A 16,680-nucleotide genomic window follows, 5' to 3' on the forward strand; every position below is an offset into this window, starting at 1 on the left:
CATATAATGACACCATGTCAGGTTTCATGTTTTTCAGACTTAGTTGCATTTTCGGAATGAAAAAACCAATAAGCTCTACATTTGGGGTCAAGTCTTGACACTCTGACCTTTAGAATTTCCTCTTTTTTCGCTGAATACGACCGAAACATAGACTCAAGAACACCAATAGGATTTGTAACCAAATTTTGTCAACCTTTTCATGCATGCACTTGATGTTCAAATTTAATTATAATCACTCCTTCTCAAAATATAAGACACATTTGACTTTATACGGTCTTTGATGCATGATTTTGACCATTAATATGTACCAAAATACATGGGTTAATCATCTTATTTGTTTTGCAAAAAATATCCTATTACATATATCTTTATAATAACTTTGTGGGCATACAATAAGTGAAAAGTATAGTTCAAGTTGTGCGAGGAAGACCAAAGTAGTCAACATGCGCCTTATATTTTAGGAAGGAGGGAGTATCTGTTAAATGCCTAGAAATTCACTAATGACTTAATATAGCAAAAATAATATGTAAAGCATCCCTATTTTTACCCACACGGAACATATTACATGTTACCATTGCCAAATTTTGGCAGTTTTCTGGAACCGTTTGCTAATTTTAAGACATGAAATACATTTCTAGCTATTTACGGAATAATATTCAATTTTGAACTATACATTCAAGAAAATTGATATTTGGATTTTCAATATATATGTACCTCCATTCAGAAAGATAAACTCAAAATTAAAAAATTTCCTATGGAAAATCCAAACGAACGCATGCATGTTGATTTTTCATTGTCTGATGAGTGTCTTAGAAAAAAAAACTCGGCAAAGAATATGTTTGCGGAGTTCCCTTTTTTTTGTCAAGTGTTTTATCTGGGACACTTGGCAAACACCTTTTTTGCTGAGTGCCTGATGAAATGCACTTGTCAAGGTTTTTCCCGTAGTGTAACAAAATCTTATCTTCTCTCTATGATCGATGGTGAGAGTTGTGGTATCATGATACGTTCAATAGTAACAAGTTTCGTAAACCATTTGTGATGAAGGGTTTGTACTAGAATTTTGCACACCACCGGTTCATAAATAAGTGATGTTTTGACACACTTGCCGTCATATTAAACTATGACCATCAATATTATTTTAAATACTTAAATTTGAAAAAAAACACGCCTATATGGATTTGTCTCAACGGTTGTTTCTAAAATATCAATTTCTTTTCGTTTAACACACTGCAATAAGGAGTTAGTACATCCTAAAAACCTTATCAATCTGAAGAGGTGGTGAGAACTAGGCTGTAGCCTAGTGGCAAGGGAGTTCGAATCGTGTCGGGAGCAAATTTCTGGTCCCTCACCCGGGGTGGGCTTCTATAAAAATATGTCGTGGGTGCTAGTGCTCATGATCTTAAATTTTTTTTTTGAAGAGGTGATTTATTTCGTGCATTAGAGTGAGTTATACGAAATCTGGTTTCTAATTAAAAAAGTTGAGTTTTATATAACAGAGACATTGTTTTAGACGAGATCGATGAATTAATTAACTTCACCACCTCGCACATCGTATATATACTCGTATCAACCCAGCGCAGGCAGATATGTGCCTATATATAGAGGTTGATTGAATCCGGTAACAAGTTAAAATTAGGTAGGTCATTTGCGCTGCAACAAGACCTAATTCACTATCCAGTTCATCACACACACGCGTAAATGGTGGGCATGGCAACCAACCCCTTCCCTACTTCATGGCAAACACAGGAAGGTGCTTCAATTTGCACTAATCAAGAACTAGACTACGAGCATCCTCACTACCTCGGGATTGAGGAGGTAGCGCTCGACGGCGTCGAGCTGGAGCTCGGCCCCCGGGCTCCCAAGGCGACCAAGGTCGACTACCTCAGCTCGCCGTACAACGCCTCATGGCCGCCTGCGCAGGCCGACTTCGAGTCGTCGCGCGTCAGGAAGACGAAGCAGTTTCGCGACGTCCTTGAGACATGCAAGCAGAAGGTAGAGGCCATGGAGGCTTTGGAGCACTCGCCGCCGGTGTCCGGTGGTGGGTTCGAGGAACAAGCAGGCGAGGCTGTGGTCGCTGTGGGTGACGTCGGGGGTGGTGGCGGTGGCAGCGGGGCTGACGGTATGCGGCTCGTGCAGCTACTTGTTGCCTGCGCCGAGGCGGTGGCCTGTCGCGACCGCGCACAGGCTGCGGCGCTGCTGCGGGAGCTCCAGGTCGGCGCGCCAGTGCACGGCACGGCGTTCCAGCGCGTCGCGTCGTGCTTCGTGCAGGGCCTTGCGGACCGGCTGGCCTTGGCGCACCCACCGGCGCTGGGGCCGGCGAGCATGGCGTTCAGCGTCCCGCGGTCGTCGTGCCTTGACGGAGCTCGCGGCGAGGCGCTCGCCGTGGCGTACGAGCTGTGCCCGTACCTGCGCTTCGCGCACTTCGTGGCGAACGCGTCCATCCTGGAAGCCTTCGATGGAGAGAGCAACGTCCACGTGGTTGACCTCGGCATGACAATGGGCCTGAACCGCGGCCACCAGTGGCGCGCCCTGCTAGACGGCCTTGCCACGCGGGCCGGCGGCAAGCCGGCACGCGTGCGCGTCACCGGCGTCGGCGCCCGCGTGGACACCATGAGGGCCGTCGGGCGCGAGATCGAGGCGTACGCGGAGGAGCTCGGGATGTGCCTCGAGTTCAGGGCCGTCGACCGCACCCTGGAGAGCCTCCACGTCGACGACCTGTGCATCGATGCCCACGAGGCCGTCGCCATCAACAGCGTCCTGGAGCTGCACTGCGTGGTGAAGGAGAGCCGCGGCGCGCTCAACTCCGTGCTGCAGACCATCCGCAAGCTCTCGCCCAAGGCGTTCGTGCTCGTGGAGCAGGACGCCGGTCACAACGGGCCATTCTTCCTGGGGCGGTTCATGGAGGCGCTTCACTACTACGCGGCTCTGTTCGATGCGCTGGACGCGGCTCTCCCGCGCTACGACGCCAGGCGTGCGCGTGTGGAGCAGTTCCACTATGGCGCCGAGATACGCAACGTGGTCGGGTGCGAGGGCGCGGCGCGCGTGGAGCGGCACGAGCGCGCGGACCAGTGGCGGCGCCGCATGAGCCGCGCCGGCTTCCAGTCCCTGCCGATCAAGATGGCGGCCAAGGCACGGGAGTGGCTGGAGGAGAAGGCCGGCGGCAGCGGGTACACGGTGGCCGAGGAGAAGGGGTGCCTCGTGCTTGGATGGAAGGGCAAGCCCGTCATCGCCGCCTCGTGCTGGAAATGCTAGAGACACTGATCACAGCCTCTCGCCGGCCGGACACTTTTGCGGACCACTTCAGAATGTTCACAATATCCATGAATGGACTGGATGTGAGATTGTGAGGTGATGAGGTGAGAGGCGGGGAAGAAAGTATACCTACATATGGGATAGAGTGGATAAATAAAGAGAAGCTCACAGGAGGATTATGCGTAGAGGATGTTCAAGGTATATTACGTGTGCTTGAACACTTGTATAAATTATTATTATAAGGCCCTCCACATAGTGATCGTACCGCTTGACAATTTTTGTATAGGTATTCTGGCTGATCGATATAATTCCTTTCAAAACTTTTTCATTGTCTCCTCTTGATTTTAATTTTAAGAAAGTGTAAATACTACTCCCTCACGTTCCAAAATAAGTGTCTCAAGCTTAGTTAGTGCAAAGCACTAAGCTTAGCACTAAGCTTGAGACACTTATTTTTAGACGGAGGGAGTACTTTTTACACTGCAAATATGATGATTTTGTTATAGGTCTCGGTTATCTTTGAGTTTTTTTAAGATTTATTACAGTATCATGGTACTCCATGAGTGTGGTTTAGAATACCTACTAAATCCAGCCATTCATATTGAAGTGCACTATAAACTTTTTGTATTTCGTGTTTGTTTAACCCCTGTCCACTAAGTTTTTTTAAACAACCGCTCCTAACCGTTGAACATTAATCTAGAGGCATATTGCCCAATTCGCCATGTTCCATTAAGTGGTCCATGGAAGGTAAAACTAGCGTGATTATAAATTCTGATTGGATCACTAGTATTTTATGATCTTGTGTTTCTTCTTACCCTTAGTGCAAATTGGTCTCAACCGAACAAGAGATATCCATCGCTAGAAGAAGTGGAGTCTCAACAGCCGATAACTAGGTATGCACTTTGCAAGAGAGAACGATGATGCCACTATAAGCATGGTCGTTGTTCTTGCCAAAAAGAAGTTCAATTAATATAGATTGGAGGGAGTAACAAATAAAATCTCTTCCATATCCATATCACAGATTTGAGGATTACAAATCTTACAAAAAAATCTATTGACGATACTCAATTTGAAACAATTTTGTTTTGAGTTGTAAACTCTGTTGTTGAAATACACAGGGCAAAACACGGAGTCACGGACGCTCACATACATGCCCATACATTCATAAGTTATAAACTTCTCGAGAAAATATCTATACCTCTTGATCTCTAATGTCTTTCTTATCATGTAATTAAACACCTACATAAGCATATTAAGTTGATTACCAGCCACTTTGGACATACTGAAAATGACGTTCTTCCATTTGCGAGCGGTAATATGTTTGTTCAATATTATAAGATAAGATGATATATTGTTATTTAATTTATATGATAAGATGGAACTATTTCCTATAAGAAGAGACACAATTGTTAGTAATTTAAGTTTATAACATAAGATGCTAGTATGAGATAAGATGCTGCTGATTTGCTATCTTTACATTCAACTAATCAGTTAATATGCTATCGGTTTGTTGTTGTTAAGTTGAACTGATGCCATTGTTAGATAAGATGCAGCCATTAGTAATTTAATTTTATAACGTAAGATGTTGTAAGATAAGAGTTGATGTTTTGCTATTGTTACATCCAACTACTTTTTACCAGGACATCCAACTTACTAAAATAAAATGCTAGCGGATTGTTAAATTTCGTCATTGTTGAAACTTTAATTCATTTAATTAATATAAGATTCTATATTTGTGTTGTGTGCATGAGTTTAGTAGACATGCCTTAGTACTATACTAAATATCTAGTTTAGCCATATGAGGGTATTCCACAATTCCCTCTATCCATGTTAAAATGTTATAAACAAAATCCTACTCCGTCCATTTTAGTCATCCCTTCCTCACCCTAACCTCATATGGTCGATTTACTAAATATTTTTGTTGCCTCCCTTATTCCTCTCCCATTTATATAGATTGTCACTTTCCTTCTCCCCTCGCATGTCGACATATTATCTCTTCCCTTGCTTAGTTGATTCTTTTCTAAATAGGGTGCTTATACTGTACAAGCATAGTTGTTTACCAACATATGTCATGTCTATGTTATGTGTTTCCCACTTCTATACTCCACTGCTAGCATCCTTGCTTTTAAATATCTTTATTAATTTGTACCATATGTACGCCAATATGTATGGCATTTTATTACAGTCGAACCAATTTGGTTCTACAGTTGAAACCCTACCCGACGGAGGAAGCGAAGCTCCATTTTTTAGCTCGTGTTTCCGCAGGTTCACCTCCTTTCCGGTGGCCACTTCAGCGCTAGGAGACGAGGGGAACCATAGAACAAAGATGGAGTGTAGTCTAAGTTTTTTATGCTACTTTTATGTGTCCAAGCCGACGGCGGTTCGATGGTGGAGGCAACTTCGTAAGGAATAGAAGTACCAATCATCATAGTTGACATGCCACGCGTTGGGAAGTTTATGGTGTTATCGTCCCACGGATCTAGATCTGGTGAGTTATCATTTGATGCTTCGGCCTGTCAAGATCGTGGTAATGTCAAGTCTTGAGTTTGAATTTGGTCTACTCAGCGGTTCTCCTATTTCACTATTTTGTGTTTTTGATCTTCTTCCCCGATAATACGGCATGAAGCAACGAGTAAACAACCTACTTCGAAAGGAGCGTCTCCCCCATCCACAATGTGTTCAACGATCTTATGTTCTCACCCATTGGGATGGGCGGCTTATGCGGCTTTTGAAATCCTACGAAGTTAGTCGAACTTGTGCAGTTTTATGTTCTCTAGCCTTTTCACTGGAGGCTTGATGAGAAGTGAAAATTAAATCCATAGAGGTAGAGACAACGAATTCAAAGAAGTTCAATGTAACTTTTGGTTGTATTAGAGATCTTTTTTGCCCGACTGTGCACTACAACAAAATAGGCATGTAGAGGCGCTCAATGTAGGTGCTAGAGGCGCAATAAATCATCTCTAGCGGATTTTAGAGTCGCTCATTAAAGCGTCCTTAGAGCGTCTCCCCACGCACCGTCTCAAATACCATTGAGACACATAGGGAGCGTGTCTACAGGAAAATGAGACGTTTTAAGACCGTCCTTACAAAGCGTGACTACATGGATGAGACGTTTTAAGAGCGTCCTCCTGCCCTTAGAGACGCATTGCTAAATTCATGCTAGATGCAACTGCATATATTCTCTTTCGTTGTATAATTTCTTAATTAAGTTGCACTTAATAAAATTACTTTCTTATATTAAACAGTTTGACTCCCATTTACATATCAGAAAATATTCAAAAAATGTATGGTATCGCGCAAAATAATAGCATTGTATTAATTAGAGCAGTAGTATTTTACAAACTCAATTGTACACATCATCAATAAAAAATTACATATTTCACAAACTAGCTGAAATATATCTACTCCCCCCGTTTCTGAAGATAAGTCTTTTTTACAGATTTTAATTGGGACTACATACTAATGTATATAGATGTACTTTAGAGCATAGATTCACTGATTTTGCTCCGTGTATAGTTCACATCGAAATCTCTAAAAAGACTTATATTTAGGAACAGAGGGAGTATATGATTTCTAGTTTGTACATGCTGATAGTGGAATAATAGCTCCTTGCTTTCTCTACTTCTGTAGTTTATCCTTGTGGTGGCTACCTTTAGAATTTGCACGTACAAGTTTTCTGCAAAGAAAGCAAAATGAGATTTGAAAAAAAAAATCATTGGAACTTCTACCAGCGAGTTCTCCTTTGCTGAACATACAACCATAAGAATAGAGAATGGTATTTATGTACCACACCAAGTAAACATGCCCTCCAGATGTTTAGTCTAGTCTGGCTGATGTCATGTTACCATACGAAGTATAGATACGTATACTGTAAAAGGAAGAAACATCATGTTGTTGTTGATGGATATACCTTACAAAAAATATGTAAAGAAATAACATCAGGTTAACATACGGGGACTGAACTTTCATGGTTGCGACACTAATAATGTCCAAGCCTTAATACTATCTCCACATAAGACTATAAGACGACATTTACCATAAAAAACTGAATTCTCATGCTAGTTCACATTAATACTCTTCAGTCGAACACAAAAGCGAGCATGATGCCATTTTGCTGCTTCAGACATAGTGCAACGCATCTAATCCAGATGTTTCACATAATCACATATGATTAGATTTTACCAAAAATGATAATATATCCATCCACGGTGCTCTTTATCAGACAACATCAGAAAAGTTTCTGCAGATGAGAAACCACATGTATGAGTTGATCTCTCCCTCTTATAGTACAAGGCATGTTTATTCAAAAAAATATTAGAACGTGGGTACAAAGTTCTTATAATCAGTTATGGGGGAAAATGAAGGTGATTTGATAGTTGATACACGAGCATTATTAATTGCATGAAAAAGAAAAATTCGTTAATAACACTGATCATCTTATTCTATTAGGATATTCTCACAGGCTTTTTATCAAGCACCAACATTCGTGTGTACCAATAATTTGGGAGCAAACAAGTGTAAGATCGACTTTAAGTTGAACTAGTAGTTTAGTCAGTAAAAATATGAGAGTTCAGAAAAAAAGACAAAGTATTGTTGTCCCATATTGTAATAGAGATAACCTAAAGTAAATGTGATGTCAAGATTCTCCTCCACAATTAAGTACGCATCAAGGCAGGGGCTCTAATTTTTTACTTGGAATGAATTCATAGAACAACAACTAAAACTAAAAAAAGTAGATCAACTCACCTATAGATGAATTGGCTGCCTTGTGCGCTCGCGCAAGTCACTTATGTTCTCCAAATCACTCGCTAGCTTCCCGCTGGTCGATAGTGGCGGGCACGAGGTCAGTCTACCTGATGGCAACAAGCTTCACATGGCAGAGGACGCATGGATGAATTTTGGTTGCAAGACGAAGGGTTCTCTGAGACAGAGAGGGTGGCAGTTCACCGGGGCGGATATTTTTTCCCTGAGGATCAGTGGCGGAGGACGAATTTTTTCTAAGGTGGGGCGAACTCTAAAGCACAAAAATAAAAATCAAAAGACAATGGTAGTGCACACAAATACTTTTAGCTGAAAATGCCACTAAAATAAAAAAAATTACACACCTCCCCTTTGCCTTTGCTAGGCCTTCCCCTTCATATCCATGTTTTCCCTTCACCCACAAAGTTGGCAACGCCGCTGCACCACCCACACTCACTGTTTTTAATCAGCAATTGTCAATTTGTCATCAATATTAAGAAAAATTTCTATCACAGAGCATAAAGCACATACAAAAATGAATGTAAAGCACTGAGTAATTACTATCACATATCACACATTCTCACTGTTTTTAATTAGAAAAATTCGTCAATATGTTATGAATCTCCAGCCACTAGTGCACACACGACTAGAAAAAGAGAAAACAGAACATGGATGGAAAAAGAACAGAGTCGATGAGGGGGCTGCAGGCGGGGTGTGGACGCTGACCGCCGCCCTCGCCGCTCCAGCCGGCCGCCGCCCTCGCTGCTCTCGCTGTCCACCGGCCCGCACACAGACCGCAGCCGTCCGCCGGCTCCGCGCGCCGCTCCGTGCTGCTAGGTAAGCTCCGGCTGGCTTCCTGCTATGTTGGACGGCTGGAACATTGGAGAGGACAGAATCGCTGCTCAATGACTCAGGATCCAACAAGACAACGATTTTTTCAGGAACTATCGACGAATCAGAGCGAGTACCCATACATATACCTATACGTAATTTTCTTCCCCGGCAAATCAAGGTAGGGCGGGCGCCCGTCCTCGCCCTACCGAGAGCTCCCCCTGTGCCGGGGATCACATAAACTAATTAAGATGTCTGTGATAACATTGTTGTAGTGCAGAAAGATGAATCTCAATCAAAGTCTGATCGACACCGACAGTGTACATACAAACAAACGAGCGCCTAGCTGATCAGTACCATGTCTCGTTAATGGTGGTGGTCGACCAGGAGTGCAAAACTTGGGGGCGGGGGTGAGTCAGTACTCAGTAGGAGGAGTTGGGGATGTGCAGTTCTGTGCCGACCCCGCCATCCGTCATCTTCCCTTCCAGCCGCAGCGCACCGTGTGCCGGAGCTGTCGGTAGAGGCGGCCGGAGTGGGGCTGGGCGCCGCCTGGAAGCTGGCGTCCCAGAGACCCCGAGGCTACTGCTGGAGGCTGGCGAGCGAGAGGGGAGGCAGGGAGGGCGGTGGGTGGGTGGACTTGCGACAGCGAGTCTGTGGTGGGGAGGACCAGGATCTTGGAAGAGGCGGCGGCCTGGCATGGCGGCGCTAGGTTTAGAGGTCACAGAGATCGCTCTCTTTTTTCACGGTAGTTATTTTCTTAGCCCATATCGCACGATGGGGGATAAAGGTTGATGGTGGTTGAACAAGATATTTTGACGCGTTTAGATTTTTTTTATGGGAATCAAAGGACGATGTCTTTTGCGCCTCACAAGATGTCTCTATACGCCAAGTGATTTTCAATAATGAGACGTAGATAAAAGCGTCAAATCAAAAACGTCTTTATATGTCTATTTTGTTGTAGTGGTGGTTCAGTTTCTTTGACCTGATGTAATTTGGTTATTTAATAAATAAAGTTGGAATTTTTCTAAAATTATATGGTCTCCTTATTGTATATTTCGATGAGGCTGTTGTGCTCACTCAGGCGTCAAATCTTCCTGTATAGGGCAAGGCAGAGAAGCATGCATCTAGGCGGCTAGTATCTTGGGAGATTAAGATGCGCCAACATGGTTCTCCTTTTCCATTTTTGCACTGCATCCTTCCGAAAGGCAAAGGCAACGAGATAATAAATAAAGTGACGAGTTTTCTATTTCCTTACCAAATTGTAATCTATGTTTCATGGCTTGGATATAATATTGGTTATGAACTTCATAATATATATTGAAGGCAATCTAGGACTTCATTATATATATTTAGGACGGCCATTTGGGACACCTAGGTGCCCAGGCTCCTTGCCTTTCCACCGTTCGATTGCATTAAAGGTCAATCCATCACAGACTACTGATTTGGAAATAATTACGTAGTTTGGAAAGAGTTATAAAGATAACCATAAATGGATACCATTAAATATGGTCCAACACGCCATGCATGTTAACACTTTTTTAGCATGCAAAAAAATAGCCATGCATGGCATCCTTCCTTGTTGAGAGACGTTAGTAATACAAATTGGAGAAAGAAAATGTCCTTAGGTATACATAGATTTTTTTTCATATTTGTATGATCTGACGTATGTTGCATGGTTGGCTGGACACATACAACATTTTTATTATTCCAAATTAAGATAGCATTTTCTTTCCTACGATTTTATCACTTCCGATATTAGATACCTATGGATGCCATATTTCATGTACCGAGGTATATACGCAATCAGATTTTTACTTTCTACATGTTGACGGGGTGCCTAAAATATTTTCCTACCCTTTTTCACGTAGGTATATACACGCGCATACACATTGGGTATACTGTTTTATTTTTAAGTTTGCTGGGTATATACAAGGAGATTTGTGAGTATATCGTACATTGTGTCTCATTAGCGGGTATTTGATACCTCGGCATGTGTCAATGATTTGAAGTACGTACACCATTTAAGTATATACATACCAGATTTACATACATACTCATGATATTTTTTAGGTATCTACATACTCATGATATATCTAGATATATTCATTACGTCTTGTTAGTAGGTATTTGAGATACCCGAGGTATATCCATAATCTTTTTGTATAATACAGCAGGTATGTGTATATTCATAGTACATATAATATGACGGGAATATATATATTTTTCATTACACAATACTTATGGTACGTATATATTTTTGTTAGATATAATAGTCCGAGTATGTGTATATTTATATGAGGTATAATACGTCAACATAATATTTGGAAAGGGATTATTGCTAGGAAATCAACATAATATTTTTTTGGAAAGCAATTATTGACAGCAGTGCATGCAAATAAAAAATGGAAAGCTAATGTTTCATTGATTGCACGCCATGCACTAATAAAAATGACTTGCCATAAACGGCCTAGGTGCCCCAAACATTTTACCTATATATATATATATATATATATATATATATATATATATATATATATATATATATATATATATATATATGTCGGATGTAATCTCACTCATGTATGGATTTGATCACGGCGATGTGTGGATGCAAATATCGAGGTTAAACATAGAACTGTGAATTGTCAGTGTTTGTTTCCAGCATAACTAACATGCGACAGCGTACGCATAGAGAATCCATAGGGATGCACGTGAGACAAGTATTTACCCAGGTTCAGGCCCTAAAGACGATGTAATACCCTACCTCATGACTTTGTTGATATTATTGATGGTTGCCTCGCATGAGAGGTATGGTTTATGTGCGAGCACATATGGTGTATTAGACCACGTATTGAGCATACGGATTGAGAGGCCCCTACCTCCCCTTATATAGGTGGACGAGGGCTAGAGTTATTACTTTGTTTTAGTATGAGAGCTAGAGTTACATGGGTCGGAGTCGGTTTACAATTGAACTCTAAGTATGCGCCCCACGAGTATGTGGTTGAATTTGAGTCATGAGCCTCAGCCATCTCATGGTGGGTGGACCAAGTCCTCCCTCCATTGCTATACCTTGCTTGAGGGCATGTCATCGTTACAGGTCCTACTCAACACTAGTGCTATATCTTGCTTACTTTGCGATGTAGCACCGTCTCGCCTCTAGCATTCGGCTCAGCACACGGCCTAGTAGGTCGGGCCAATAAAGCGGTTTCGGAAAGGTTCAACACACAGTATGGATCGGTTTTAGAAACCTTCACACGACTTTTTTTCCCCTTTTCATCTATGTTTTCTTTATCTGTTTATTGATTTTTTTCCTCTTTATCTTTTCCGTATGTTTTCACTATTGGTTTGTTGGTTTTCTTTCAGAGTTTTTCAATTCTTATTTTTTCTTATTGCTTTTCTTTTTCTAGCTTTTTTATTTTTTTCAAATACTTTGTCAACTTTTTTTAAATACATGTTGTACATTTTTTTATGCAGGTTAAATATTTTTAAGATACACGTCGAACATTTTTCAAATAAGTGTCGAACATTTTCCCAAATACATGTTGAGTATGTGCAAATGCACATTTAATATATTTTCTAATACATGGTGACCTTCTTAGACACACGTATGATTTTCTTCAGAAAATTCATGAGCATCTTCCAAAAAACAATCAAATTTTTATGTGTGCTGCAACAAGTTTTTAAATGGCATCAACATTTCTATGTCATGAAAATTCTTCCAAAACCGTGGGAACAAATTTCTACAATACATGAACATTTTTAAAAAGTGTCATGTAACATATTTTTAATGTACAAACAGTTTAGAAATGTCATACGTAATTTTTTAAATATTAAATGAACAATATGAAATGTAATGATTATATTGTTTAAATGCGTGAACATTTTTTAAATGTCACGAACATTTTTTGAATGGTATGGAACTTTTTTTTAAAAGAAAGAAAATGAGCAAACAATTTTTACACTACATGAACACTTTTATGCACGGTGAACCTTTTTCAAATTTAGAGGTAAGTACTTTGAAATATAAGTATTTCAAAATATAAAAAAGGGGGAAAATGGACAGAACAAACTATAACTTGACAAGGCAGCGATCAAACAAACGAACTAAGAGAATCGTAGTAAGTAACATTATTGGACCAGCCCATTCCCGCGACGCTTGAGGCAAGGCGTACGTCTATCAACATGCCCTCCTACTCAATGCACATGGGCACATCATGAAGCACGTTGGCATATTTGTACAGTCTTTTATGTTGGTAATTCGCGTACCGTAGCAAATGATCCGTCATAAATCATATTTTCATGGTTTCTATAACAAGGCATGAGACTGGAAAACTACATGACTTAACTAGAATCAATGGAGTGTTTAACACACCGCACACTATAGGAAAATATAGAAATTATAGCAAGAGTTCCTCTACAGATTTATGGTGAATCAAACAACCTATGATGTAAAAAATTCTAATATTTGAATCCTCTAAAAATCAATTGCTTTGAACAAAGAAACCCTACATTTTTTGAGGATCGTGTGTGCTTGGCACTGACCCCGAGAAAGCACCATTAAAAATATCACGAATTAGTCAAAATATTATAAGGCATGATGAACCATACTATGGGCATATCATATATAAACACGATTTAAGTATATAGGATGCAGTGAATTTCCAATTGGATAACAATTTAACAACAGTCAATTAATAATATTTGGTGGAATGCACAATAAGCAGCTAAGCACAATAATCTTGTACTATTAAATACTCCAGTTGAGTATAATAATTAGTTTACCACTGAATCTCCAATAAGTTTGTGAAACAACCAGGAACATGCATATGGGACAATTATTTCATAAAAAACGAGCCCTAAATAAGAGCTTACTAACAGAAAGATGCTAACCTGTGAAATTTATCATCGGTTTCACATGATTTGCCTTTATCCGTGAGACTAGCTAACGAGTTCTTGGAGTGAGCCCTGTTGAGGGAGACGCACCACGCGAGGAAGATGGTGAGCACCACTATGTCTATCCACAAGACGCAGGCGACGGATGGGAGATCTTTGGAAAACATACCCAAGAAAGCTGTTGGGACGACAAGGAGCAGGGTCCATGGGCTGTAGACGAGACAGTAGACGGCTGCTCTCGGGATCCCGTCAAAGTTGCTCAATTGCCGCCAGCGGACGTGCATGGCGACGACACCATGTTGGCCGCGCCCATGTAGCCAACAAAGAAGGCGTAGCTGTGACGCCCTCGATTCAATCATACACTAATCACACACGCAAATGTGTACGATCAAGATTAAGGACTCACGAGAAGATATCACAACACAACTCTAGAAACAAATTAAAATAAAACAAGATTTATATTACAAGCCAGGGGCCTCAAGGGCTTGAATACATAAGCTCGAAAACACAAGAGTCAGCGGAAGCAACAATATCTGAGTACAGACATGAGTTAGGCAAATTTTCCTTAAGAAGGCTAGCACAAAAGCAACATCGATCGAAAAGGCAAGGCCTCCTGCCTGGGAGCCTCCTAACTACTCCTGGTCGTCGGCGGTCTCCACGTAGTAGTAGGCATCGACAGTGGCATCTGGCTCCTGGGCTCCGACATCTGGTTGCATCAACCGGAAAGAAGAAGAAAGGGGGAAAAGGGGGAGCAAAGCAACCGTGAGTACTCATCCAAAGTACTCACAAGCAAGGATCTACACTACATCTGCAACATTATCAAAGAAAGGCTGTATATGTGGACTGGGCTGCAGAAATGCCAGAATAGAGAGAAGGTCTAGTCCTATCGAAGACTAGCATCTTCAGCATCTTCAAGCATCTTACATCGCATAAAGTAAAGTAGTAGTAGTGTTATCAACCTCGACCAGAGATCCTTTCTCGACTCCCTGCGAGAAAGCAATCCCAGAGCCATACTATCCATTTCTCATCACAAGTATCCAGTTCTAGTTGTATCGATCAAGATACAACTCCAAGTGTCCGTTAGCGTAGGACAGGCTATCGATAGATGTTTTCTTCCCTGTAGGGGTGCACCAACTTACCCACCACGCTCGATTAACTCTGGCCGAACACACTTTCCTGGGTCATGCCCGGCCTCGGCCAAACAATTACGCCGCAACCCGACCTAGGGTTAATATAGAGGCCAGCACGCCGGACTAAACCTATGCCCCCAGGGGTCATGGGCCATCTCCCTGGGAACTCCTGCACGTTGTGAGGGCGGCCGGTGAGCAGACCTAGCCACCTCCTTAAAAAAGGCAGGTGCTTACCAGTCCAACCCGGCGCGCGGCTCAGTCGCTGACGTCTATTAAGCTTCGGCTGATGCATACGACGTAGAACGCCCATACTATGCCCACGTGATGGTTAGTGCTATCAAGCCAGAGGCCCCTCGGATCAAATGTCCAAATCGTAGTGGATTAGGAGGAAATCACCCTCGATGACCACGACCGAATGACTACACTACAAGGTTAACATCAGAAGTGCTGAAGAGGTCTTACCCTCGGTACTCGATAGTAACCAAGTAGTGTCGAGTAACTAAGGGGAAAGTGATGTGCGGTCCCGGGGCCTGGTCTTCGATCCCGTTGATCGGGTCTTCAATGATGAAGTAGGGGCAACAAGGACAAGGTGGGGGTTACTGATGGATCACTAACCAACCTATACTAAGCAGTTTAGGATAAGCAGGTAGGTAACAATGAGCAGGTTACAAAAGCAGGCTATGCATCAGAATAGGAGCAAACAGTAACAGTAGCAAAATCTAATGCAAGTATGAAAGAATGGAATGGGCGATATCTGGATGATCAAAGGGGGGGGGGGGCTTGCCTGGTTGCTCTGGAAAGGAGGGGTCGTCGTCGACGTAGTCGATCACTGGGGCATCATCGGCCTCAGGGTCTATCGGAGAGAAGAGGGGGAAGAAACAGTAAATATAAGCAAACAGATGCAACGCTAAGCATGACATGACGATAAGCAGAACTAGGATCGACCTAACGTAGTACTACACGTTGCAGACGGAGGGGATAAACATCTGAGGATGAATTCCCGATGTTAGGTGGATTCCAAACAAAGGAAAAGAGGGGGAAAGTTCCAGGTTCAGCATGCTAGGGGCATGTGACAGATGAACGGAACACGTATCCAGATTCGTTGGATTTTTCTGAGCAACTTTCATGTAGAAAACATTTTCATCGGAGTTACGGTTTAATTACTATGATTTTTGCAAGTTTAAAACATATTCTGGAATTATTTATATTAACAAAAAAGAAATTATGACGTCAGCAGAGGTTAGCATGACATCAGCAGGTCAACAGACCCGCTGACTGGTCAAACTGACCAGTGGGTCCTACATGTCATAGACAGAGGGCTAACAGTGGGTTATTTTAACTAAACGTGGTTAATTAGCAGCTGGGTCCCACATGTCAGTGACTAATTAACGATTAGATTAGATTTTAACTAAAACCGAGTTAATTAACTTAACTAAACGGGACGGGCCCACTGGTCAGTGGCTTCAGGGCCAAGTCAGCACAGTTGACCAGGGTCAACGGGTCAGCTGGGGCCCCTAGGACCCACCGGGCAGTGGCCCTGGGGGTGGCCCCCGGTCGGCCACGTCGGTGCGGCGTTCAGCCGTCGGCGACACAGAGAGGCGACGGAGCCGCTCGGGCCTCGTCGGAATAGCGTTTTACGGCGCCGTTCAACACGCGGCTGGGTCCGTTCGAATGGCCACTCGACGTCGCGTCGATTGGTGGTGGTGGCACGGGCGGACTTGGCCGGAAACGGCGCCGGCGACGAGGTTTGCGGTGGAGCAGCTACAGGTGACGATGAAACGGAGCTACGACGTGCTACGGCTCGGGAGAAAGGGCTAGGCAGGTGCTACGCAGCGCG

The 16,680-nt window shown here is 42.6% G+C and overlaps 1 protein-coding gene across 1 annotated transcript; it reads left to right on the forward strand.

Annotated features, from left to right (window-relative positions):
- The first annotated feature begins 1,698 nt into the window (after positions 1-1,698).
- Positions 1,699-3,279, forward strand: LOC125547050 (GRAS family protein RAD1-like). Its single transcript, XM_048711085.1, has one exon. The coding sequence runs from the start codon at positions 1,699-1,701 to the stop codon at positions 3,250-3,252; it is 1,554 nt and encodes a 517-aa protein (XP_048567042.1). The 3' UTR covers positions 3,253-3,279.
- Positions 3,280-16,680: the final 13,401 nt, after the last annotated feature.

This window comes from Triticum urartu, chromosome 3 (genome assembly GCF_003073215.2).
Source record: "Triticum urartu cultivar G1812 chromosome 3, Tu2.1, whole genome shotgun sequence".
In the NCBI taxonomy this organism is placed as follows: Eukaryota; Viridiplantae; Streptophyta; class Magnoliopsida; order Poales; family Poaceae; genus Triticum; species Triticum urartu.

Excerpts from the sequence above, each read along its gene's own strand:
- LOC125547050 (XM_048711085.1), top strand. The coding sequence starts at position 1,699 with ATGGTGGGCATGGCAACCAACCCCTTCCCTACTTCATGGCAAACACAG.